Source organism: Pipistrellus kuhlii, unplaced genomic scaffold (genome assembly GCF_014108245.1).
Source record: "Pipistrellus kuhlii isolate mPipKuh1 unplaced genomic scaffold, mPipKuh1.p scaffold_m20_p_1, whole genome shotgun sequence".
In the NCBI taxonomy this organism is placed as follows: domain Eukaryota; kingdom Metazoa; phylum Chordata; class Mammalia; order Chiroptera; family Vespertilionidae; genus Pipistrellus; species Pipistrellus kuhlii.
The window spans coordinates 88,673,706-88,698,379 of NW_023425404.1; the positions used below are offsets into that span (position 1 = coordinate 88,673,706).

Genomic DNA, 24,674 nt, shown 5'->3' on the forward strand with positions numbered 1-24,674 from the left:
GATCAGGCTGGCAGGCAGAAGCGGATAGGGGCAATCAGGAAGGCAGGCAGGTGAGCAGTTGGGAGCCAGGAGGCCTGGATTATGAGAGGGCAGTCGGACATCCCTCAAGGGGTCTCAGATTGGAGATGGTGCATGCTGGGCTGAGGGAAACACACCCTCACGCATGAATTTCGTGGATTGGGCCTCTAGTTATATAACATAATACATATATCTCCTCCCCCCCCACCCCCATTGACCTTCCCCCAGCCTCTCTTGCCCTCCATTGCTTTCCCTCATCCTCCCATCCCCCCGCCAGTGTCTTGTGTCCATTGGTGTGCTTATATGCATGCATACAAGTCCTTTGGTTGATCTCTTTCCCTCCACTCCCCAACACTTCCCAGCCTTCTTGCTGTAATTTGCCAGTCTGTTTGGTGCTTTACTGCCTCTGTATCTATCTTTTTGTTCATCAGGTTATAATGTTCTTTGTTTTCCATAAATGAATGAGATCATGTGATATTTTTCTTTCATTGCCTGGTTTATTTCCCTTGACATAATGCTCTATAGTACCATTATTTTCAGTATATGGCTATCTAGCCTGGTGTGCATGGCTCAGTGGTTGAGTGTCAACCCATGAATCAGAAGATCATGGTCTGGTTCCTGGGTTGCGGGCTTAATCCCTGGTGCAGAGCGTACAGGAGTCAGCCCATTAGTGATTCTCATTATTGATGTTTCTATCCCTTTCTCCCTCTCCCTTCATGTAAAAGGTATGACTATCTAAACCTATCCAGAGAATGATTTGATTTGAAAAAAATAGTTTTCTGCGCTGGTACATTGTAATTTGACAAAAAGGTGATTTTACCTTTGAACTGATTGAGCTTCTATCCTAAGACAATGATTTAAGACAAGCACTAAATGAAATTAGTCATTGCTGCATTTTTTTATAAATGAAAAATTGAATTATCTGAATGCTCAAAAAAAAGAAAGGAGTAGTATGTACAACATGGAAAATATGCCTTTGTATTAAGAAGCTGAGGGTTTTACATTGTTTTTTTTGTTTGTTTTTTGTTGTTTTTTTAGAACCTCACTGGGGATATGTTTTTATTCTTAGAGAGAGAGAAAGAGAGAGAGAAATAGACAAACATTGATTGGTTGCCTCCTACACATCCGCCAACCAGGGATTGAACTCTGGACTTAGATATGTGCGGGAATAGAACGTGCAACCTTTTGGTGTACAGGACAATGCTGCAACCAGCTGAGCCACTCGGCCAGAGCCTAAGGAGCTAACTTTTGCTCTGGTTACAAGTGTGTAAAATACCTAATATAATATCTGGGTTGCAAATACCACATCTGTAAAATCGGATAGTGAAGTAGCTACCTCATTGCGATTGGAAGGAAAGAATGGCCCCTAACGGTTTAGCTCATGCCTGAAATGGTAAGTATGCAATAAATGCAATCTCTGATGTTCTTACACAATATGATGTGTAAATGGTTGTGGGATTATGTGTTTTCTAATCATCTCTTATTTTCTTGAAGGTGATTTTTCCCTTTTCTGTTACCCACCACATTAAACTATCACCAAATTCAAACCACCATCTAAACTAGTAATGGTCTTGAATCCATCGGCTTTTTTCCACCTTCATTGATGTTACCTATTCTAGCTTACCATCATCTCTCAAATGGACTTTGTGGTCGCACTGCATCTTTTTTTGCACCTCTTACAGTTCGTATTCTTTAAAAAAACAAAACAAATTTATTCTCACAGTTTTGAAGGCCAGCAGTCTGATCTCAGAGTGTCATTTAGCAGGGTTGGTTCCTTCCTGGGGACTCTGAGGGAGAAGCTGCTCCATGCTCTTAGCCTCTGATTGCTGGCCATCCATGGCTTGTGACAGCATTGTTCCAGTCTCTGCCTCTGTCTGACAGACATGGCATTTACTCTGTATCCAGTTTGTGTTCTTTAATGGTGGCCTTTGATGAACATGACTTTTTACTTGGATGAAATCTAATTTATCAGATTTTTTTCTTCCAGGATTAGAATTGGTGTTTTGTCTGAGAAATCTTTATCACAAGGTCACTAACATACTCTGCATTTTGTTTTCCTAGTGCCTTTAGTTTTTGCTTTTATGTTTAGATAATTTATTTCAAATTAATTTTTGTATATGGTGTGGGATAGAAATAGGTTATTTTTCTCACATATCCATCCAGTTATTCTATCACCATTCGGTTAAAATTACTTTCATTTATCCATTGATTTACCTTGGTACCTTGATCTGAAGTCAGTTGACTATATGTGAGTGAGTCAACTTCTGGACTCTATTCTGTTTCATTGTCTGTCTATTCTTGCAACAATATAACACTGATTTCCACAGTTTAATAGAAAATCTTGATATAAGGTAGTGAAACATCTAACTTTGCTTTTTTCCCCCACAGTTGTTTTGACTTCTATTTTGCATTTCCATATACTATTAGGACCAGTTTTTCATCTCCCAAAAGGGCAGCTGAGATTTTTATTGATATATGTATTTGATTCACTTGGGGAGACTTGACAACATTAAGCTCTTCCGTCTATGAATGTGGTACATCTCTACATTTATTTAGATATTTAAAAAATATTTCTCATCAGTTTCTATTGGAGATCCTATACATTTTTCATTAGATTTATTCCTAAGTGTTTTATGTTTTTTAATATCATTATAAATAGTATTTTAAACTTTGACTTTCAATTTTTTGATGCTATTCTATGGAATACAGTTGTCTATTTTATATTGAGCATGTATCCTGTGACTTTGCTAAATTCACTTATTAATTTTAGTAGGATTTTTTAATTTTTTGGTACAGTCCCTAGAGTTTTTTTGTTTTTGTTTTAATCTTTATTGTTTAGACTATTACAGTTATTCCTCTTCTCCCCCCCCCACCCCCCCATAGCTCCGCTCCACCCGGTTCCCACCATACCCTATGCCCTTACCCCCTCACCCCCCCACTGTACTCATCCATAAGTGTATGATTTTCATCCAGTCTCTTCCCACACCCCCTACTCCCCTATCCACCAAGGATTGTCAGTCCACTCCCTTTCTATGCCAATGATTCTATTATATTCACCAGATTATTCTGTTCATCAGATTTTTCACTTGAATTTTAGATTCACCTGTTGATATAATAGATATATATTTGTTGTCACTTTGTTGTTCATAATTTTTATCTTTACCTTTTTCTTCTTATTCCTCTTCTTAAAGAATACCTTTCAGCATTTTCTATAATACTGGTTTGGTGGTGGTGAACTCCTTTAGCTTTTTCTTATCTGTGAAGCTCTTTATCTGACCTTCAATTCTGAATGATAGCTTTGCAGGGTAGAGTAATCTTGGTTGTAGGTTCTTGCTATTCATCACTTTGAATATTTCTTGCCACTCCCTTCTGGCCTACATAGTTTCTGTTGAGAAATCAGTTGACAATTGTACTGGTGCTCCCTTGTAGGTAACTAACTGCTTTTAATATTCTCTCTTTGTCTTTTGCTCTGGGCATTTTAATTATGATGTGTCTTGGTGTGGTCCTCTTTGGGTTTCTTTTGCTTGGGATTCTGTGTGCTTCCTGGAAAATTATAAGTATTTCTTTCACCAGGTGGGGGAAGTTTTCTGATATTATTTCTTCAAATAGAGTTTTAGTATCTTGCTCTCTCTCTTCTTCTGGCACCCCATAATTTGGATGTTGGATGTTGGTACGCTTGAAGTTGTCCCAGAGGCTCCTTACACTGGCTTTCTTTTTTTTTTTCTTTTCCTTTTTTCTTTTCCAGTTGGGTGTTTTTTGCTTTTTTGTATTTCAAATATTTGACTTGATTCTTGGAGTCCTCTAGTCTGCTGTTGGATCTCTGTATATTATTTTTAATTTCAGTCAGTGTATGCTTAATTTCTAGTTGGTCCTTTTTCATATCCTCGAGGGTCTCGCTAAAGTTATCGGCATTTTCTAGAAAGTTCTTGAAAAACCTTATAACCATGTTTTTGAACTCTATATCCAGTAGTTTTCTTTCCTCCATTTCTTTTATTTGTGACATGTTTCTTTGTCTCTGCATTTTCGCTGCTTCCCTGAGTTGATAGAGTGGCTTTGTGTGCTAGGTATCCTATATGGCCCAGTGGCTCAGCCTCCCCAGTTACCTGAGGTGGACACTCTTGGTGCACCCCTTTGTGGGCTGTGTGCACAGTCTTGTAGTTAAGCCTTGATTGTTGTTGGTATCACTGGGAGGAATTGGCCTCCAGGTTAATTGGCTGTGAGGATCAGCCGTGTCTACAATGGGAGAACTTCTGTGCTGGAGACACCCTTATAAAGCAAGATTTGCTTCAGTGGGCTTTGGTGCTCACTGAGTCTGCCCCCCAAGTGTATCCCTTATGGATTTGAGGAGTTGTAATCTGGATGGTCCTACTCTGACCCCTGGGTACACTGGCTCTTGGATCTCCAAGGACGTGCTAATTTAGCCTCTGCCAGAGGCCACCCAGCAGGACCTACAGAGAGATCTGCAGATTTCTCTTCTTTGTTTGGGGTTTGGAGGTGCCCAGGTGAGGCCCAGCTGTGAAGCAATGCAAGCTGCTGTGGGTCTTTAGGCCTTCTTTTGGATGTTTTGGGTCTTTCTGACTCAGCTGCAGTTTGTTAGGTAAGTTTAGATTTCGAAGGACCAGGCCATTCATATGCAAAAGCCTCTGTGCACAGCTTGGATAAGGTAGAGTCTTGGGGCAGAGCAAACAGCAATGGCTTCCCTTAAGCCCTACCTTAAGAGGCCTCTGGGTCACGGTGTCCCATTGTACTCGCTGCAAGCACCTCTGAGAGAAAGCCGCCCTCAAGTTCTGCCTGCTGCCAGACAGTCCAGTTTCTCCCTATGAGTCTAGGTCCCCAGAGTCTCACCCAGAATGGGAATTTAGAGCATTTGGGAGTTTGTGTCTTTCTGCAGATTGAAATAGCCAGCTGCATCCTCAGTTGCCAGGCCTCTCTGTGCACACCTCAGTACCTCCTCATTTTACTTCGCAGCTCCTCTGAGTCTCAGTGTGCTTTTATCTTCACTTCTAGTTGTAGAATTTCCACTTAGCCAGCCTTCTTGTGGTTCTGGATGATGTCCATTTTGTCTTTTAGTTGTAGTTTTGAAGTGGTTGTGCGAGGCAGCAAGTTCAAGTGTTTACCTATGCTGCCATCTAGGTTTCTCAGTTGTCCCTAAGGTTTTTATATACATAGTTGTATAGTTTACAAATAAAGACTATTTTACTTCTACTTTTCCAGTAGTTATGCTTTTTATTTTTATTTATTTTTTTATTCTCTAGCTTTTATTTATTTATTTAATTTATTTGTATTTTAATTTCTTTATTAAGGTATTACATATTTGTCCTCATCCCCCCCATTACCTTCCCAAACCCCCATCCCTCCCCACTCATGCCCTCTCTCCACTGTTGTCTGTGTCCACTAGTTAGACTTATATGCATGTATACAAGTCCTTTGGTTGATCTCTCCCCTTACCCCCACCCTCCCCTACCTTCCCACTGAGGTTTGATAGTCTGATTCATGCTCCCCTGTCTCTGGATCTATTTTTGTTCATCACTTTATGTTGTTCATTATTTCACATAGATGAGTGAGATCATGTGATATTTATCTTTCTCTGACTGACTTATTTCACTTAACATAATGCTCTCCAGTTCCATCCATTTTGTTGCAAATAGTAAGAATTCCTTCTTTTTTAGCACAGCACAGTATTCCATTGTGTAGATGTGCCACAGTTTTTTAATCCACTCATCTACTGATGGGCACTTAGGCTGTTTCCAGATCTTAGCTATGGTAAATTGTGCTGCTATGAACATAGGGGTGCATCCTTTTTGATGTTTCTAGTTTCTTTCTCTTTTCTTTTTTTTAAATATATTTTATTGATTTTTTTACAGAGAGGAAGAGAGAGGGATAGAGTGTTAGAAACATCAATGAGAGAGAATCATCGATCAGCTGCCTCTTGCACACCCCCTACTGGGGATGTGTCCGCAACAAAGGTATATGCCCTTGACCGGAATCAAACCTGGGACCTCTCAGTCCACAGGCCGACGCTCTATCCACTGAGCAAAACCAGCCTCGGCTGTTTCTAGTTTCTTGGGATATATTCCTAGAAGTGGGATCACTGGGTCAAATGAGAGTTCCATTTTTAGTTTTTTTGAGGAAACTCCATACTGTTCTCCAAAATGGCTGCACCAGTCTGCATTCCCAGCAGCAGTGCACAAGGGTTTCTTTTTCTCCACATCCTAGCCAGCACTTGTTATTTGTTCATTTGTTGATAATAGCCGTTCTGACAGGTGTCAGATGGTACCACATTGTCATTTTGATTTACATCTCTCAGATAATTAGTGACTTTGAGCATGTTTTCATGTTTCTTGGCCTTCCTTCTGTCTTCTTTTGAAAAAATTTTATTGCCGAGACCGGTTTGGCTCAATGGATAGAGCGTCGGCTTGGGGACTGAGGGACCCGGGTTCGATTCCGGTCAAGGGCATGTACCTTGGCTGCGGGCATATCCCCAGTAGGGGGTGTGCAAGAGGCAGCTGATCGATGACTCTCTCTCATCGATGTTTCTAGCTCTCTATCTCTCTCCCTTCCTCTCTGTACAAAATCAATAAAATATATATATAAAAAAAATTTATTTAGGTCTGTTGCCCATTTTTTTTATTGGATCATTTAGCTTTTTTAAAAATATATATTTTACTGATTTTTTGCAGAGAGGAAGAGGGATAGAGAGTTAGAAACATCGATGAGAGAGAACTATCAATCAGCTGCCTCTTGCACACTCCCCACCAGGGATGTGCCCGTAACCCAGGTACATGCCCTTGACTGGAATCGAACCCGGAACCCTTCAGTCCGCAGGCCTACGCTCTATCCACTGAGCCAAACCAGTTATCTTCCTTTTGTTAAGTTGTATGAGTTCCCTGCAAATGTTGGAGATTAAACCCTTATCAGTGATAACATTGGCAAATATGTTCTATATAGTAGGCTTTCTTGTTTTGTTGATGTTTTCTTTTGCTTTGCAAACGCTTTTTATTTTGATGTCCCATTTGTTTATTTTCTCTTTAGCTTACATTGCCCTAGGAGCAGTATCAGTGATGAACTTCCTTCGACATGTATTTGAGAATTCTCTGCCTGTGGATTCCTCTAGTATTTTTATGGTTTCCCGTCTTATGTTTAAGTCCAATATCCATTTTGAGTTTATTTTTGTATATGTGTAAGTTGGTGGTCTAGTTTCATTTTTTTTGCATGTATCTGTACAATTTTCCCAACATCATTTATTGAAGAGACTGTATTGACTCCATTGTATGTTCATGCCTCCTTTGTCGAATATTAATTTGGCATAGTGGTTTGGGTTGATATCTGGGTCCTCTATTTTATTCCATTTATCTATATGTCTGTTCTTGTGCCAGTACCAGGCTGTTTTGAGAACACTGGCTTTGTAATACAAATTGATATCTGGTATTGAGATCTCACCTACTTTGTTCTTCTTTCTCAGGATTGCTGTGGCTATTCGGGTTCTTTTTTTAAAAATTTTTTATTCCAGATGAATTTTTGGAGAGTTTGTTCTAGGTCTGTTAAATATTTTAATGGGGAGTGAATTGAATCTGTAGATTGCTTTGAGTAGTATGGACATTTTGATGATGTTGATTCCACCAGTCCATGAACATGGTATGTTCTTTCATCTGTTTACATTTTCCTCTATCTCTTTATTCAGTGTCCTGTAGTTTACCATGTATAGGTCTTTTACCTCCTTAGTTACATTTATTCCTAGGTATGTTCAATTTTTATTTATTTACTTACTTATTTTTATATGATGGTAAATGCGATTGCTTTTTTCGTCTCTTTTTGTAAGTTCACTATTGGTGTATAGAAGTGCCATAGACTTCTTGGCGTTAATTTTGTATCCTGCTACCTTAATACATTTATTAAGTCAAATAATACATTTATTAAGTCAAATACATTTATTAAGTCGAATAATTAAAGACAGGAGTCTTTAGGGTTTTCTTTGTACAGTATCATGTCATCTGGTAATAAGGACAGTTTTACTTCTTTTCCAATTTGGATGCCTTTTATTTCTTTTTCTTGTCTAATAGCAATGGCTAGTACTTCTAGTACTCTGTTGAATAGGAGTGGTGAGAATGGGCATTCCTGTCTTGTTCCTGTTCTTAGGGGAAATGGTTTTAGTTTTTGTCCATTGAGTGTGATGTTGGCTGTGGATTTATCATATATGGCTTTTATGATGTTGAGGTATGATGCTTCTTTTCCCACCTTTTAGAGTTTTTATCAAGAAAGGGTGCTGGACTTTGTCAAATGCTTTTTCTGCATCAATTGATATGACTTTGATTTTTCCCCCTTAATTTGTTTATGTGATATATCACATTTATTGATTTGTGGATATTGTTCCATCCTTGTATCCCCAGGATAAATCTTACTTGGTCATGGTGTATGATCTTTCTTGTGTACTGTTAGATCTGATTTGCTAGAATTTTGTTGAGGATTTTGGCACCTATATTCATGGTATATTGGCTTGTAATTCTCTTTCATTGAGTTGTCTTTATCTGGTTTTGGTATTAGGGTGATGCTGGCTTCATAGAAGGAGCTTGAAAGTGGTCCTTCCCCTTGAATTTTTTGGAATAGTATGAGGAAGATAGTTTTAGTTCTTCCTTGAATGTTTGGTAAAACTCTCCTGTGAAGCCGGCTGGCCCCGGGCTTTTGTTTGCTGGAAGCTTTTTGATGACTGCTTCAATTTCTTCCATAGTTATTGGCATAATGAAATTTTTAGATTCTTCTTGAGTTTTGGAAGGTTGTATTTTTCTAGGAATATGTCCATTTCCTCCAGGTTGTCCAGTTTGTTGGAATAGAGTTTTTCTTTTCTTTTTTTTTTAATATATATTTTATTGATTTTTTACAGCACATGTGTCAAACACAAGGCCCGCGGGCCAAATCCGTTCCGCCAGGCCTTGCAATGTGGCCCGCACCACGCTGTCATCACTGCACTCCACTGCGTTTCCATCACAATGACAGTTTATGACTGTTCAGTAAACCATTCGGAATGCGATTTAGGCTGGATTTTAGATTTTGGCCCCTTCTCTGATTGAGTTCGACACCCCTATTTTACATAGAGGAAGGAAGAGAAATAGAGAGCTAGAAACGTTGATGAGAGAAACATCGACCAGCTGCCTCTTGCACACCCCCTACCGGGTATGTGCCCTCAACCAACATTCATGCCCCTGACCGGAATTGAACCTGGGACCTTTCAGTCCGCAGACCGACGCTCTACCACTGAGCCAAACCGGTTTCAGCGGAAAAGATTTTCATAGTATTTTTTAAAAAATATATTGTATTGATTTTTTACAGAGAAGAAGGGAGAGAAATAGAAAGTTAGAAACATCGATGTGAGAGAAACGTCCATCAGCTACCTCCTGCACACCCCCTACTGGGGATGTGCCTGCTACCAAGGTACATGCCCTTGACCGGAATCGAACCCAGGACCTTTCAGTCCGCAGGCTTATGCTCTATCCACTGAGCCAAACTGCTCAGGGCTGTTCATAGTATTTTTTAACAATCCTTTGTATTTTGGTGGGGTTTGTTGTTATTTCGCCTATATCATTTCTGATTTTGTTTATTTGGGTCCTCTCTCTTTGCTTCTTGGTGAACATGGCTATAGGTTCATCAATCTTGTTTATCCTTTCAAAGAATCAGCTCTTGGTTTGTTGGTATTTTGTATTGTTATTTTGTTCTCTATGTCGTTTATCTCCATTCTGATATTATTTCCTTCCTTCTGCTTACACTGGGCTTTTCTTGTTGCTCTCTTTCTAACTCTTTGAGTTGTAGGGTTAGATAATTTTTTACCATTGTTTATTTTTTTTCTGCAGTAGGCCTATAGAGCTAAGAACTTCCCTCTCAAGACTGTGCCCCATTGACTTGAATTGTTGTGTTTTCATTGTCTTTTGTTGCCATGATGCTTTTTATTTCTTCTTTGATCTCTCTGGTAACCCAGTCATTGCTTCATAGCATGGTATTTAACCTTCAGGTGTTTGATTTTTTAAAATTGTTTTTATTGTATTTTATTTCTAATTTTATGTTATTGTGATCTGAGAAGATGTGTGATATGATTTCTATCTTCTTGAATTTGAAAAGACTTTGCCTGTGTCCCAACATATTGTCTATCTTTGAAAATGATTCATGTGCACTTGAGAAGATTGTATATTCTATGGCTTTGGGGTGAAATGTTCTGAAGATGTCAGTGAATTCCACCTGATCTAGTGTGTCATTTAGCATTGATATTTCTGCTGATTTTTGTTTAGAGGATTTGTCCAGTGGTGTTAGTGGGGTAGTAAAAGTCCTCTGTGGGCCCCCTTCCACATTCTTGGACAATGTACTCAGATTTTGTGGGGCACAGACTTCATCTGAACCTCTAGATCTCACTGTGCATGTTTCTTCCTTCACCCTGGATCGCAGGCCTCACCTTTCTCTGGGCAAAATCTGACCTTTCTGTGAGAAGGTGCAGAGCTTGTCCAAGTCTGTGTATTTGCGCTGCTTGCGACCTGGTGTTTGTGGGTTCACTGCAGGTCCCTGGGTGTAGTGGTTGTAGGGTCCCAGGAGTTATCCGATTCTTCCTCATTGAAGGTAAGGCTAGGGTTTAATCACAGCCATTCTCCCCTTCAATATGGCGCGGTCTCTGCGGCAGAGCCAGTCACTCTGGGAGAGATTTCAACAGCAGTGGAGGCTGCCCGGTCAGTCCCCAACAGTCCCTTGGAATATAGCTGTCCCTCACTACAAATAGACACTCCCCATGGGTCCACACACTTCTTTTGTTCTCTCACTCATACACTATCTTGCAGCCTTCCTTCCCTTCAGCAGTCATCTTCCTCTAAAATTGAAGACCTTGGTTTTTTATTATAAACTTTTTATTTGAGATCATTGCACATGCATATGCATTTGTAAGAAATAATACAGAGAAATTCCATGTATCCTACCTGATTAAAAAAGTATAGCACAATAGCCAAAACCGGTTTGGCTCAGTGGATAGAACGGACTAAAAGGTCCCAGGTTTGATTCCGGTCAAGGGCATGTGCCTTGGTTTCGGGCACATCCCTGGTGCGGGGTGCAAGAGGCAGCTGAATTGGTGATTCTCTCTCATCAATGTTTCTAACTCTCTGTCCCTCTCTCTTTCTCTCTGTAAAAATTTAATAAAATATATATTTTAAAAATTAAAAAATATATATAGCACAATATCACTGCAAGAATATTGACATTGATATGGTTAAGACACAGAACATTTTCATTACCAGAATACTTTATGTTGCTCTTTTATAGACATTCCTGTTTCCCTCCCGTTGCTACCTCTTCCCTGCCCCTTGGGAAATATTAATCTCTTCTCCATTTTCTATAGATTGTCATTTCTAGAGTGTTCTACATATAGAATCATACAAAATGTAACCTTTTTTCATTCTCATCATATGGATGTATACAGTTTTGTTTTTTAAAATATATTTTTATTTATTTCAGAGAGGGAGGGAGAGGGAGAGAGACACAGAAACATAGTAAATGAAGAGAGGAAACCATTGAATAGTCGCCTCCCGCTCACCCCACACTGGGGACTGAGCCTGCAACCCAGTCATGCGCCCTTCACCGGAACCAAATCCAACACCCCTCAGTCCACAGGCTAATGCTCTATCCACTGTCAAACCGGCCAGGGCCACAGTTTGTTTAACCATTCACTTGTTGATGGTCGTCTGGGTTGCTTCCAGTTTGGGGTTATTAGGAATAAACATGATAAAAACATCCATGTAAAGATTTTTGTGTAAACTTGAGTCATTCTTTTGGGATAAATGACCCAGTAGTGCATTTTCTGGATCATATAGTAGTTGCGTGTTTAGATTTTTTATAAGTTGTCAAATTGTTTTCCAGAATGGCTACACTATTTAATATATTTAATAATGGCTATATTATTAATATAAATATCAATAATGCATGAGTAATACAGTTTTTCTACATTCTTGTCAGCACTTGGTACAATCAGTATTTTTTAATTTAGCATAGATGTGTAATGATGCCTCATTATGGTTTTAATTTGCATTTCCTTAATGGTTGATGATGTTAAATATTTTTTCATGTGCTTTTTACTTTTTTAAATTAAGTTTCAAAAAATTTTTTTTATATATATATTTTATTGATTTTTTACAGAGAGGAAGAGAGAGGAATAGAGAGTTAGAAACATCGATCAGCTGCCTCTTGCATACACCCCCCTTTGGGGATGTGCCCACAACCAAGGTACATGCCCTTGACCGGAATCGAACATGGGGCCTTTCAGTTCGCAGGCCAACCCTCTGTCCACTGAGCCAAACCAGTCTTGGCTCATGTGCTTTTTAAAAAATATTTTTGTTGTTGTTGATTTCAGAGAGGAAGGGAGGAGAGAGATACAAAAACAACAGTAATGAGAGAAAACCGTTGATCGGCTGCCTCCTGCATGCCCTACACTGGAGATCAAGTCCACAACCCAGGCATGTGCCCTGACTGGTAATTGAACCGTGACCTCATGGTTCATAAGTCGACACTAAACCACTGAGCCACAGCAGTCTGACTCGTGCTTTTTTCTTATCTTCACGTCAGGATATGTTTATTGACTAGAAAGAGAGGAAGAGTGAGGGGGAGAAATAGAGAGAAACATCAATGTAAGAGAGAGACATTGATTGGTTGCCTCCTATATGTGCGCCGACTGAGACTAGAACCATCAACCTTTTGGTGCACAGGATGACACTCCAATTCAGCCAGGGCTCCATGTGCTATTTGATATCTTTGTTGAAATATCTCTTCATGCCCCCTTTTGATTGGGTTATTTTAGTTCTGTTTTTACTATTGGGTTTTTAGACTTTTAAAAAATATATTTTAGATACTATCACTTTGTTTTTGTCCATATGTAGTTTGCAAATATTTTCTTCCAGTCTGTAATGTGTCCTTTTTTTTCTCCTAAAGTCTTTTCAGAATAAATAATTTTAATTTTCTTTTTTTTAAAATATATTTTATTGAGTTTTACAGAGAGGAAGGGAGAGAGATAGAGAGTTAGAAACATCGATGAGAGAGAATCACTGATCAGCTGCCTCTTGCACGCTCCCCACTGGGGATGTGCCTGCAATCAAGGTGCATGCCCTCGACCAAAATTGAACCCGGGACCCTTCAGTTCCCAGGCCAACACTCTATCCGCTGAGCCAAACCAGTTTTGGCAATGTTTTTAATTTTCAAGAAGCCCAGTTGAGTCCAGCCTGTGTGGCTCAGATGGTTAAGTGTCTTCCACACTCCAGGAGGTCACTGGTTCAATTCCCAGTCAGGGCATATGCCCTGGTTGTGTGTTGGGTTCCCCGTAGGGGTATGTAGGAGGCAGCCCATCGATGCTTCTGTCATTCTCTCCCTTTCCTTCCTCTCTCTGAAATAAATTTAAAAAATAAAATTAGTCCTATTGATCAATTTCTCTTTTTATGGATCACTAGAGGCCTGGTGCAGGAAATTCTGCAAGGGGTGAGGGGATTTCCCTCAGCCCAGCCTGCACCCTCTCCAATCTGGGACCCCTCGAGGGATGTTAGACTCAGTGGGATTGGGTCTAAACGGGCAGTCAGACATCTCTCTCACAATCCAGGACTGCTGGCTCCCAACTGCTTGCCTGCCAGCCTGATGACCCCCTAACCACTCCCATGCCAGCCTGATTGATGTCTAACTGCTCCCCTGACAGTCTGTTTGCCTCCAACTTCCCTCCTCTGCCAGCCTGGCCACCCCTATCTGCCCTCCCCTACAAGGTTGATCGACTCCAACTGCCTTCCCCTGCTGGCCATCTTATGGTGGCCATCTTGTATCCACATAGGGGCAGGATCTTTGACCACATGGGGGAAGCCATCTTGTGTGTGGGAGTGATGGTCAATCTGCATATTACTCTTTTATTAGATAGGATAGAGGCCTGGTGCACAGGTGGAGACCAGCTGGTTTGCCCTGAAGGGTGGCCCTTATCAGGGTGGGGGTTCCCTTGGGGTGTGGGGTGGCCTGGGCGAGGGGGCCTGTGGTGGTTTGCAGGCCAGCCATACCCCCTGGTGAACCAAGCAGAGGCCCTGGTATCTGGAATTTATTTACCTTCTCCAATTGAAACTTTGCAACCTGGAGCAGAGCCAAGCCCCTGCTCACTCTGTGGCTGCTGCCATTTCTGTTTGGTTTTATGTATTTTCTATAATTGAAACTTTGTAGCCTGGAGTGGAGGCCTAGACCAGCTAGGACAGGTGGAAAGCTTTGCTTCCTCCATTGCCGGGGGCAACCCTAGCCTGCTCTTTCCAGTTCCGTGGCTGCTGCCATTTTTCTTGGGATTTACCTTCTATAATTGAAACTTTGTATCCTTGAGTGGAGGCCTAGGCTGGCTAGGGCAGGTGGAAAGCTTGACTTCCTCTATTGCCTGGGAAACCCAAGCCTGTCAACTGCTCTGTATGGCTGCAGCCATCTTGGGTGGGGTTAATTTGCATACTTGCTCTGATTGGCTAGTGGGCGTGGCTTGAGCGAAGTGATGGTTAATTTGCATGTTTCTCTTTTATTAGGTAGGTTGCTTTTGGGAGTGGTTGGGGGTGATCAGGCTGGCATATCTTTTTCCTGAAAGTATTATAGTTTGATATTTTTACATTTAAGCTCAAGATACATTTTGAATTAAGTCAAGGTTTATTTTTATTGATGGATACCTCTTTGTTCCAGTACTATTTGTTGTAAAAGCTATGTTGTTTCCTTTGGATTATTTTTGCCAACTACTGATCTTCTTACTATCTCATAGTTTTGCCTTATCCAGAATATCATATAGTTGGAATCATATAGTGCATAGCCTTTTTAGATTGGCTTCTTTTACTTAGTAATACCCATTTACTTAGTAATATCCAGTTTCTTTTCATGGCTTAATAACTCATTTCTTTTAGGTCTGAATAATATTCCATTGTCTATATATCCACTTACATGAAGACTTTTTGGTTGCTTTCAGATTTTGGCAGTTGTAGATAAGGCTTTTATAAACATCTGTGTTCAGCTTTTTTAAAACTCATTTGGGTAAATACCAAGGAGTATGATTTCTGGACTATATGGTACAAGTATATTTAGTATTGTAAGAAACTACCAAACTGTCTTCCAAAGTGGCTGTACCACTTTGCATTCTCATCAGCAATGAATGAGAACTCTTGGTCCATATCCTCACCAGCATTTCATGTTGTCAGTGTTTTAGATTTTGGCCATTCTAGTAGGTATGTATAATAGTAGTATCTCATTGCTGTTTTAATTTGCATTCCCCTAATGACATATAATGTGGAGCAACTTGTCATATGCTTATTTGCCATCTACATATCTTCAAGAAAATGAACAATCTGATTTTTAAAATGGGCCTGATATTTTGCCCATTTTTAAAATCAGATTGTTCATTTTCTTTTTTAATATATTTTTATTGACTTGAGAGAGGAAGAAAGACAGACAGAAACATCAATGATGAGAGAGAATCACTGATTGATTCTCCTGTACACCCCACAGTGGGAATGGAGCCCATAACCTGGGCATGGGCCCTGATGGGGAATTGACCCATGACCTCCTGGCTCCTAGGTCGACACTCAACCCCTAAGCCACGCCGGCCGGGTGATTGTTAGGTTCTTTATATATTTTGGATAATAATCCTTTATCAGGAATATTTTTTACAAATATTTTCTTAGTACATGATTTCTCATTTTCTTGATGGATTCAGTTTTTAAAATAGATGTAAAGCTACCAGATTTTTTATTTCTTCTTGTATCCATTTTGGTAACTTTTGTGTTTCAAAGAACTTCTCTGTTTCATGTAAGTTATCAGGTTTACTGTCATAAAGTTACCTCTTTAATGCCTGTGATGTCTCCTGATTTATTTCTAATGTTTCAATATGTGTTTTATCTTTATTTCTTGATTACTCTAGTAGTTAAAGGTTTATAAACTTAATTGTTTTCAAATAACTAATATTTGGTTTTGTTTATTTTTCTAAATTGTTTCCTGTTTTAGTGATTTATATGCTTTATTTTCTTTCTAATTATTTTGGATTAATTTGCTCTTTTTTTCCTAGCTTCTTTAGATAGAGTCTTCAATCTTTGGTTTTGAACTTTTTTCCTCTTCTAATATAAGTACTTAAAGCTCTAATTTTCTCTTTAAGTACTGTTTTTAATATGTTTTTATTGATTTTAGAGAGAGGAAGGGAGAGGGAAGAGAGGTAGAAACATCGATGAGAGAGAACATTCATTTGTTGCCTCTTATATGCCCCATCAGGGATCAAGCCTGTGTCGTGGGCATGTGCCCTGACCAGGAATTGAACTGTGACCTCCTGGTTTATAAGTCCAGGCTCAACCACTGAACCACACTGGCTGGGCTTTAAAAACTGTTTTCAGTTTGTTACACAAATGTTGCATTTTCATTATCACTGAGTTTGAACTATTTTCTAACTTCTCTTTTTATTTCTTCCTCGACCCACAGGTTATTTAGAAATGTCTTGCTTAAACTTCCAAATATTTGAGATCTATTGTTATCAATTTCAAATTGAGTTTTATTGTGGACTGATATCAGTGCTTTGAAATGAATTGGTACTAGTTTAAGGCCCAGCATACATTGTTGAGCATTCTGGGTAGACTTAAAAATAATGTATATTCTGTAATTGTTAGACGTAGTGTTCTGTAATGCCTTCAGCCAGCTTTTAAAGAAAAATTTTGTCCAGAATTTATTATTTCAAGAGGGTTATTCTGATATGAGCTACTCTGCATTACCAATATTTTTTATATATTATTCCCTCATATTCTTTTTGAAAGCATTCTAATGGCAGTTATATTAAAATATAATAGGTTATAAACAAGTTATAGTTTGTGTGATTTGATATCTGGGTAAATATGTATCTTTAGTACATGTGCTTTAAAACAATTGTAAGATCTTTATATATACATGTTATATGATACTGCTTTTTCATTAATATGCATACTCCTGGAAAAAAGTTACTTTTTTATTACATCAATTAAGGATGTGACAGAATATTAATATGTATTATTAAGCAACACATGATACAGAGCCTGATGTAATTCTTTACTGAATTTAATTAAAGATTTATCTATTTCTTAAGGTATTCTGCCTGGTTTCTTCTCTCCACAGTGGTCTCACATCTGAAACATGGCTACTGATTGGCTGGGCAGTATTGTGTCCATCAACTGTGGAGATAGCTTGGGTGTTTATCAGGGAAGAGTCTCAGCAGTTGATCAGGTCAGCCAGACCATTTCTCTCACTCGACCTTTCCACAATGGAGTGAAGTGCCTTGTGCCTGAAGTCACCTTCAGGTGAGTATCCTGACTGATTCTTTCAAATCTAATCTGGTAATCTGGTGGTCTGAACCTAGGCCAGATTGCCAGTTTTCTCTCGTGTAGTGCTATTTTTGAATACAGTCTTGTCAGAGGTGAGATTTTGCAGTCCTGCTGCTGTTTCATTAAACTATCATAATTGGCTTTCAGCTAATGGTTCAGGGTTTGTGAAATCTTTTTCTTACCTCTACCAAGCAAGCAGTGTTATGTTATTTAAATGGATGGGTCAAATTTAGAATCTTTCTGTTTCCTTTTATGGCTTCAGATTTTACTTCTCAGTTTTGTATCACTGTGCTTTCTTACTCTGAGGTTGTTACTGGTTTTCCCTTGTATAACTGCAGCTCTCTGTAGATCTATATTAGGGGTGTCGAACTCAATCAGAGAAGGGGCAAAAATCTAAAATCCAGCCTAAATCGCGGGCCGAATGGTTTACTGAACAGTCATAAACTGTCATTGTGATGGAAACGCAGCGGAGTGCAGTGATGACAGCGCGGTGCGGGCCACATTGCAAGGCCTGGCGGGACGGATTTGGCCCGCGGGCCTTGTGTTTGACACATGTGATCTGTATCATAATTTAGCTCCAGAAGCACAATGTGGCCAGTAGTTAAAGTTCTTAGCTAAAAGGATGTATTTTTCTTAGTGTTTTCTAGCATATCTGAAGTTCAGTTGTCTTCACATCCCTCTTTTTACCAGTGTGGCAAACTTATGTTATTAAAAAAAAAAAAAGACTATCAGACAAGAGCTTCCTTAACTTTCTGAATAATACCCACACATAACCTTTTCTGTAGGTGTATCCAATCTTATTTCTTACCTCCTCTGAAGTCTCAATAGAAATATTTCCTTTGTGTTCAGGACTCACCTTATCATGTACTAGAGGCCCAGTGCATGAAATTCAGGCATGGGGTGGGGGGTTGTCCCTCAGCCCAGCCTGCACCCTCTCTAATCTGGGACCCCACTCGCAATCTGGGACCACTGTCTCCTAACCACTCGCCTGCCTGACAGATTGCCACTAACCACTAACCACTCTGCCTGCCAGCCTGCTCATCTCCAACTGCCCCCCCACTGGCCTTTTTGCCCCCAACTGATCCCCTCCTGGCCTGCTCGCCCCCAACTGCCCCCACCCTGCCGGCCTGCTAGCCCCCCAGCTGGCCTCCCCTCCTAGTCTGATCACCTTTAACCACCTCTGCCTCAGCCCTGCCACCATGGCTTTGTCCAGAAAATCTCCCAGAAAGTCTCCCGATCTAATTAGCATATTACCCTTTTATTAGTAGAGATGCTTTATATGCTATCCTTTTCTATCATCTTTGAGACCCTGTCCATCTTTTGTGTGTCTTTAGTTTCAACTGTTATTCTATCTCTTTCCTCTTTAATATTCCCAGGCTTCCCCTGTAGTACACATTCTGCCCTCATCTGACATACAACTTGCATTTGCAACTATCATTTCCTTCTTTTACACTCATAATTCTTTTCAGAGCTAAGTAGTCTGTCTTCATTCCTTTTGTGGCCTCATTCTCTAGTCCAGTGGTTTCCAACATGGAGCACATGCCTCACAGGGGGGCAATTTTATTTTTAAGGAAGGCAGTTCGAGAATGAGTTACTAACAGTCAAGTTTTTGCATTTCTTATAGTTCTAGTGGTCTAATATACAGTATATATTATATACTAGGGGCCCGGTGCACGAAATTCATGCATGGAGGAGGGTTCCCCTCAGCTCAGCCTGCACCCTCTCCAATTCAGGATCCCTTGGTGGATGTCCGACTGCCAGTTTAGGCTACCGGCAGTCAGACATCCCTCTCACAACCCTGGACCGCTGGCTCCTAGTCACTGTCCTGCCTTCCTGCCTGGTCACCCCTAACCGCGCCCCGCCCCCCCCCTGCTGGCCTGGTCACCTTCAATTGTGTGCGCACGTGCGCGCGCGCGCGCGCACACACACACACACACACACACACACACACCTGCTGACTTGATTGCCCCTCACGACTCCCCCGCTAGCCTGATCACCCCACACAGTCTGCTGTCAGTTGTTTGGTCGTCCTTCACTAACTCCCCTGCTGCCCGGGTCGCCCCATGCAGCCTGCTATTCAGTCGTTGGGTCATCCCTCACTAACCTCTCTGCCAGCCTGGTTGTAGGCAGCCATCTTGTGAGGGTGAGAGAGTTAATTTGCATATTACCTCTTTTTTACATAGGATGAGTAGTAATAATAAACATTTATTTAATTTTTAATAGCTAAATACTAGAGTTAAATGTTTGCATATATCATGTCATTTATCCCCTTGAGAATATTTATAAACTGGCCATTGTTACTGGTGACTTCTCTGTTTGCCTATATCAAATCTTTAATTTAGACCCATTTTCTGAACTTCAGACATTTTGTCTTCTGGTCATTTTGAGATGGATATCCTTAATTCTTCAATTTAAGATTTTCAAAGCTGTCTGACTGGTGTGGCTCAGTTGGTTGAGCATTGTCCCATGCACCAAAGGATCACCTGTTTGAATCCTGGTTAGGGCATATACCCGGGATTCAGGTTTGATCCCCAGTTAGGGTATGTGAGGGAGGCAACTGATTGATGTTTCTCACATTGATGTTCCTCCCTCTCTCTCTCTCTCTCTCTCTCTCTCTCTCTCTTTCTCTCTCTCTCTCTCTCTCTCTCTTTCTCTCCTCTCTCTCCTTTCTCTCTCTCTCAAATCAATAAGAATATTTTTTTAGAAAAAAATTTCAAAGCTGGATTTGTTACTGCAGATTCCTCCCCCGCCCCCAAGATCTGCCCTTAATGACACCTTCTACTCAAGTTAGAAACTTCAGTACCATAATAAATTACTATTTCTCTTTGATGTTTCTGTCACCAAATCCTGTGAATTTCAAATGTCTCATGGTTCTATTTTTCCTTCTCTCTTTTCATTGTCACTTGCCCTATTTATCCCCTCCTACTTCTTGCCTGGTTTCCTAACTCTGGTTTCTTCACCTACAGCCACTAGAAAAATTCATGACTGGCTCCTGATTGATTACCTTCACAGGCCTTGCCTCCTCATGGCCTTCTATAAACACCCTTCCTTTTAGTCACACCATAGCATTTGCAGTTCATCAAATGGGCCACATTTTCTTAGCCTCTGAGCCTTGGCTTTAAATGCCTCTCTTGGTGGGACAACTCTTATTTTCCATACCCACCCTGACCTAGCATACGTGTTTCATCAATCGCTGCCAAACAAATGTCTGTATTTTGCTTTTAGTTCCTCTAGTCTCTTACGCACACTTATGTCATAGTATTTAACACTTTTGATTATCTGCTTGTCTTTTCTGCTGACTAGACTGTGAGTTCTTTGTAGGCATGTATTGCTTTTCATCTCTATATACCCCATTTCCAGTGCAAGGCTTACCATATATTAAGTACTATGTATATGCCTTCTGAAGGAGCAAGTGAGTAAATGAATGAAAAAAAGTTATTAAACATTCTGGAAATCTAAGATACTAATAATAGTTTTATGATTAACAATAGGGTTCTTTAAAGACCAGTGCTGAGTCTATTGAATTTTGGTGGCTGTCTTGTCTTTAAGTGATCTACCACCTTTTCTATTTTTTGTCTTTGATAACTCATTGAAATGCAGCCTTGCAAAGGTATAGCTCAAGCATGTCAAACTTGGGGCCCACCGGCCACAAGATTGACATGGTTGGTTGCTATTGATTTCAGTTTCATCACTGTTACCACTATTGTAGTTTTAAGAGTTGGATTCTTTTGTGCATTTCAGGGCAGGTGACATTATGGAGTTAAGAATTCTGGAGATACCAGGTCCTGGAGAAAACCAACATTTTGGAGACCTTCATCAAACAGAATTAGGTCCTTCTGGTATTGGGTACCAAGTGGGTATCAATCAGAATGGCACAGGCAGGTTGGTCAAGAAGCCAACCTCTTCCAGCAGTGCCCCTCAAAACATCCCTAAGAGGACAGATGTGAAGAGCCAGGATGCTGCCGTTTCCCCACAGCAGCAGCAGTGTTCCAAGAGCTACGTGGACAGGCACATGGAGCCTTTGAGTCAGTCCAAAAGTTTCCGTCGCCGGCACAACTCTTGTAAGTTGGAGCAAGTTGATATTTCTTCTTAACCTGATATTTGAGGGCAGTAAGTTCTTTTCTACTGCTATTCTTTAAACAAATCCTTTATTACCCTAATACAAAAGGATGCTGGCAGGGCTTCACAAAAATATAGCACAGTTCTCTTATTCCAGAGCTATAAGATATTAAAGAAAAAGAAATAAGCTGTTAGATGACCTGCCAGTGTTGCTCAGTGGTTGAGTGTCGATCTAAGAAGCAGGTCAGGGTTTGATTCCCAGCAGGGGGCGTGCAGGGATTCTCTTCATTAATGTTTCTATCCCTTCCTTCTGAATCACTTTTTTAAAAAAAAGAAAAGAAAAGAAATATACTGTTAGAGACTCATCCCAAAGGTAAAAGACACCCTCTTTTTTTTATAGCTGCACTAGAGACTCGGTGCATGGATTCATGCGTTGGTGGGTTCCCTCAGCCTGGCCTGCGCCCTCTTGCAATCCAGTATCCCTTGGGTGATGTCAAACTGCATGTTTCGGCCAGGCCTGCAGAGATCAGGTAGAAACTGGCAGTCTGACATCCCTCGAGGGATGTAGTAGTGTGTGAAACAGCAGGCGGACAGGGAAGAGCCTGAGCCCGGGCTGGGCACCATGCCACTCCTGCTCATCCTGGCCCCATTGTGCTTGCTGCCGCCACCACCACTTGGTAGTGCTGCTGCAGAGGTGGGAGAGGCCCGTGCCACTGTAGCTACACTTGCTAGCCGTGAGTCCAGCACCTGGTGTCCGGCAGCCAGCTGAGCGGTGCTCCCACTGCAGGAGCGCACTGACCACCGGGGAGCTACTCCTGCATTGAGCATCTGCCCCCTGGTGTTCACTGTGTGTCAACTGGTCAACCAGTCATTCAGTTCCTTAGGCTTTTATATATAAAGGTAGTATTCCATAGTGTAAATGTCCCACAGCTTTTTTGTCCATTCATTTACTGATGGGTACTTGAGCTCTTTCCAAATCTTAGCTATCTATCTATATAAAAGCCTAAGTGACCAAACGACCGGTTGACTGGTTGCTGTGACGCGCACTGACCACCAGAAAGCAGACACTCACCACAGGAGCTGTCCCCCGGTGGTCATTGTGCTCCCACAGCGGGTGTGCCGCTCAGCTGACCGACACATCCTAGTGGCCTACCAGCTCAGCGGCAGCCACTCCCTCCCTCAGTAGACCTGCCGGCCTCCTAGAAGTTGGCCCCGGACACCGCAGCTGCTTTCCCTCCCTAGAAGCTCTGCAAGGAAGAAATGATATAAAAGCAGCCACCAGGTGGCTCCCAACAACTGGTGCGAAAGTCAGTGGTACGGATCCTAATCCTGGGCCAGCAAGGGCATCTCACTGCCCGCCCGGAGGGCTGATCGTGTCCCAGCCCCCGCTCTCATCCCACTCAGGACAGGTGCCAGACTGGGTGCAGTGGGCTGGCGTGAGCAGGAGTGGCAGGCAGTGTTGGACTGTCTTTTTGGCCCAATTCCCACAGGACACACTGAGTGACCCCACCCATGCACGAATTCATGTTCTAGTTCTAAACGTAGAGGTGCATATATTCTTTTTGATTGCTGTTTCGGGATTTTTAGGATATATTCCCAGAAGTGGGATCGCTGGGTCAAACGGACATTTCCATTTTTAATTTTTTCAGGAAACTACATACAGTTTTCCATAGTGGCTGCACCAGTGTGCATTCCCACCAGGAGTGCATTTGCGTTGCCTTCCCCCCACCCCTACCCCACATCCTTGCCAGTGAGGATGCTTGTTGATTTTTTTGATGATAGCTATCTGACTGATGTGAAGTGTTATCTCATTGTGGTTTTAATTTGCATTTCTCTTATGATTAGTGACTGAGTATTTTTTTCATATGTTTCCTGGCCATTTATATGTCGTTCCTCTTTGGGAAAATGTCTATTCAGGTCTTTTTTTTTTTTTTTTTTTTTTTTTTTTTACAGAGAGAAAGGGAGAGGGATAGAGAGTTAGAAACATCAATGAGAAACATTGATCACCTGCCTCCTGCACACCTCCTACTGGGGATGTACCCGCAACCAAGGTACATGCCCTTGACTGGAATCGAACCTGGGACCCTTCAGTCCTCAGGCTGACGCTTATCCACTGAGCCAAACCAGATAGTACCCTAGGTTATTTTTCCATTGAGTTTCAGAGAGAGGGAAGAGAGAGAAAAAGACAGAGAGAAATATTGATGTGAGAGAAACACATCAATTGCTTGCCTCCTGCACACGTCCCAACCAGAGCCTGGGCTGGTCAGTGAAGAGCCTGCAACCAAGGTACGTGCTCTTGACTGGAATTGAACCCCAGACCCTTCAGTTCACAGACTTATGTTCTGTCCACTGAGCCAAACCTGCTAGGGCTGTTCTGCCCATTTTGTAATTGGATTGTTGTCTTCCTTGTTGAGTTGTATGAGTGTTTTTTTATATTTTGAAAAAATTTTTAGCATTATTTAAGTAATTATGTCTTTTTACCTTAGTCCAGACAAAAATCTTTTTTTAAAATTATTTTTATTGATTTCAGAGAGGAAGGGAGAGGGAGAGGTAGAAACATCAATGATGAGAGAGAATCACTGATTGGCTGCCTCCTGCACATCCCATACCAGGGATCGAGCCTGTGCCCTAACCCGGGCATGTGCCCTGACTGGAAAGAAATCAAAGCATGACCTTCTGGTTCATAAGTCAGTGCTCAACCACGGAGCCACGCCAGCTGGATCACAATAAATCTTGATTTTCAAGATCATCTCCTTAGCCACACATTATAATGGAATACATCTCATGTTTGTCACACATATGCCCACTTTCTATTTTGCTAAGAAAGTGGTGTTTGATCATGTAACAATTTCTTTCCCACAGAGGAATGCCACAACTGCCACCAGGAGAACAGCTGCAGACCAGTAGCTGTGGAAAGCTTTTTATATTTTGGATATTAACTTTATCAGATGTATCATTGGCAAAAATGTTCTCCCATACAGTGGGTTCATTTTGATGGTGGTTTCTTTTGCTGTGCAGAAGCTTTTTATTTTGAAGTAATCCTATTTATTTTCTCCTTTATTTCCTTTACCCTAGGAGATGTATTGGCAAAAATTCTGCTATGTGAGATATCTGAGAGATTTTACTGCCTATGTTTTCTTTTAAGATTTTTATGGTTTCTTGGCTTACATTTAAGTCTTTTATCCATTTTGAGTTTTATTCTTGTGTATGGTATAAGTTGGTGGTCTAGTTTCATCTTTTTGCATGTGTCTGTCCAGTTTTCCC

At 40.9% G+C, this 24,674-nt stretch overlaps 1 protein-coding gene, 1 long non-coding RNA gene and 1 other non-coding gene across 10 annotated transcripts in view; 1 reads left to right on the top strand and 2 right to left on the bottom strand.

Annotated features, from left to right (window-relative positions):
• The window catches only part of EDC3 (enhancer of mRNA decapping 3), a 79,268-nt gene that overhangs the window by 11,004 nt on the left and 43,590 nt on the right, over positions 1–24,674 (top strand). For 7 of the 8 annotated variants that reach the window (XM_036455970.2, XM_036455932.2, XM_045586938.1 and 4 more), the window contains 2 exons: positions 17,146–17,327; positions 21,093–21,412. In XM_036455970.2, the coding sequence (XP_036311863.1) occupies positions 17,164–17,327; positions 21,093–21,412 (484 nt within the window). In that variant the 5' untranslated portion in view covers positions 17,146–17,163. Of the gene's footprint in view, positions 1–17,116; positions 17,328–21,092; positions 21,413–24,674 lie in introns of all 8 variants that reach the window. The other variant, XM_036455951.2, reaches the window with a different exon arrangement.
• Positions 350–24,345, bottom strand: LOC118728958. The gene is made up of 3 exons (XR_004991066.2): positions 24,190–24,345; positions 9,255–9,267; positions 350–362 (listed from the first exon to the last, which is right to left on the bottom strand). It is a non-coding gene; the product is annotated as an uncharacterized LOC118728958 (long non-coding RNA).
• On the bottom strand, positions 24,193–24,325 carry LOC118710463. Its single transcript, XR_004985417.1, has one exon. It is a non-coding gene; the product is annotated as a small nucleolar RNA SNORA41 (small nucleolar RNA).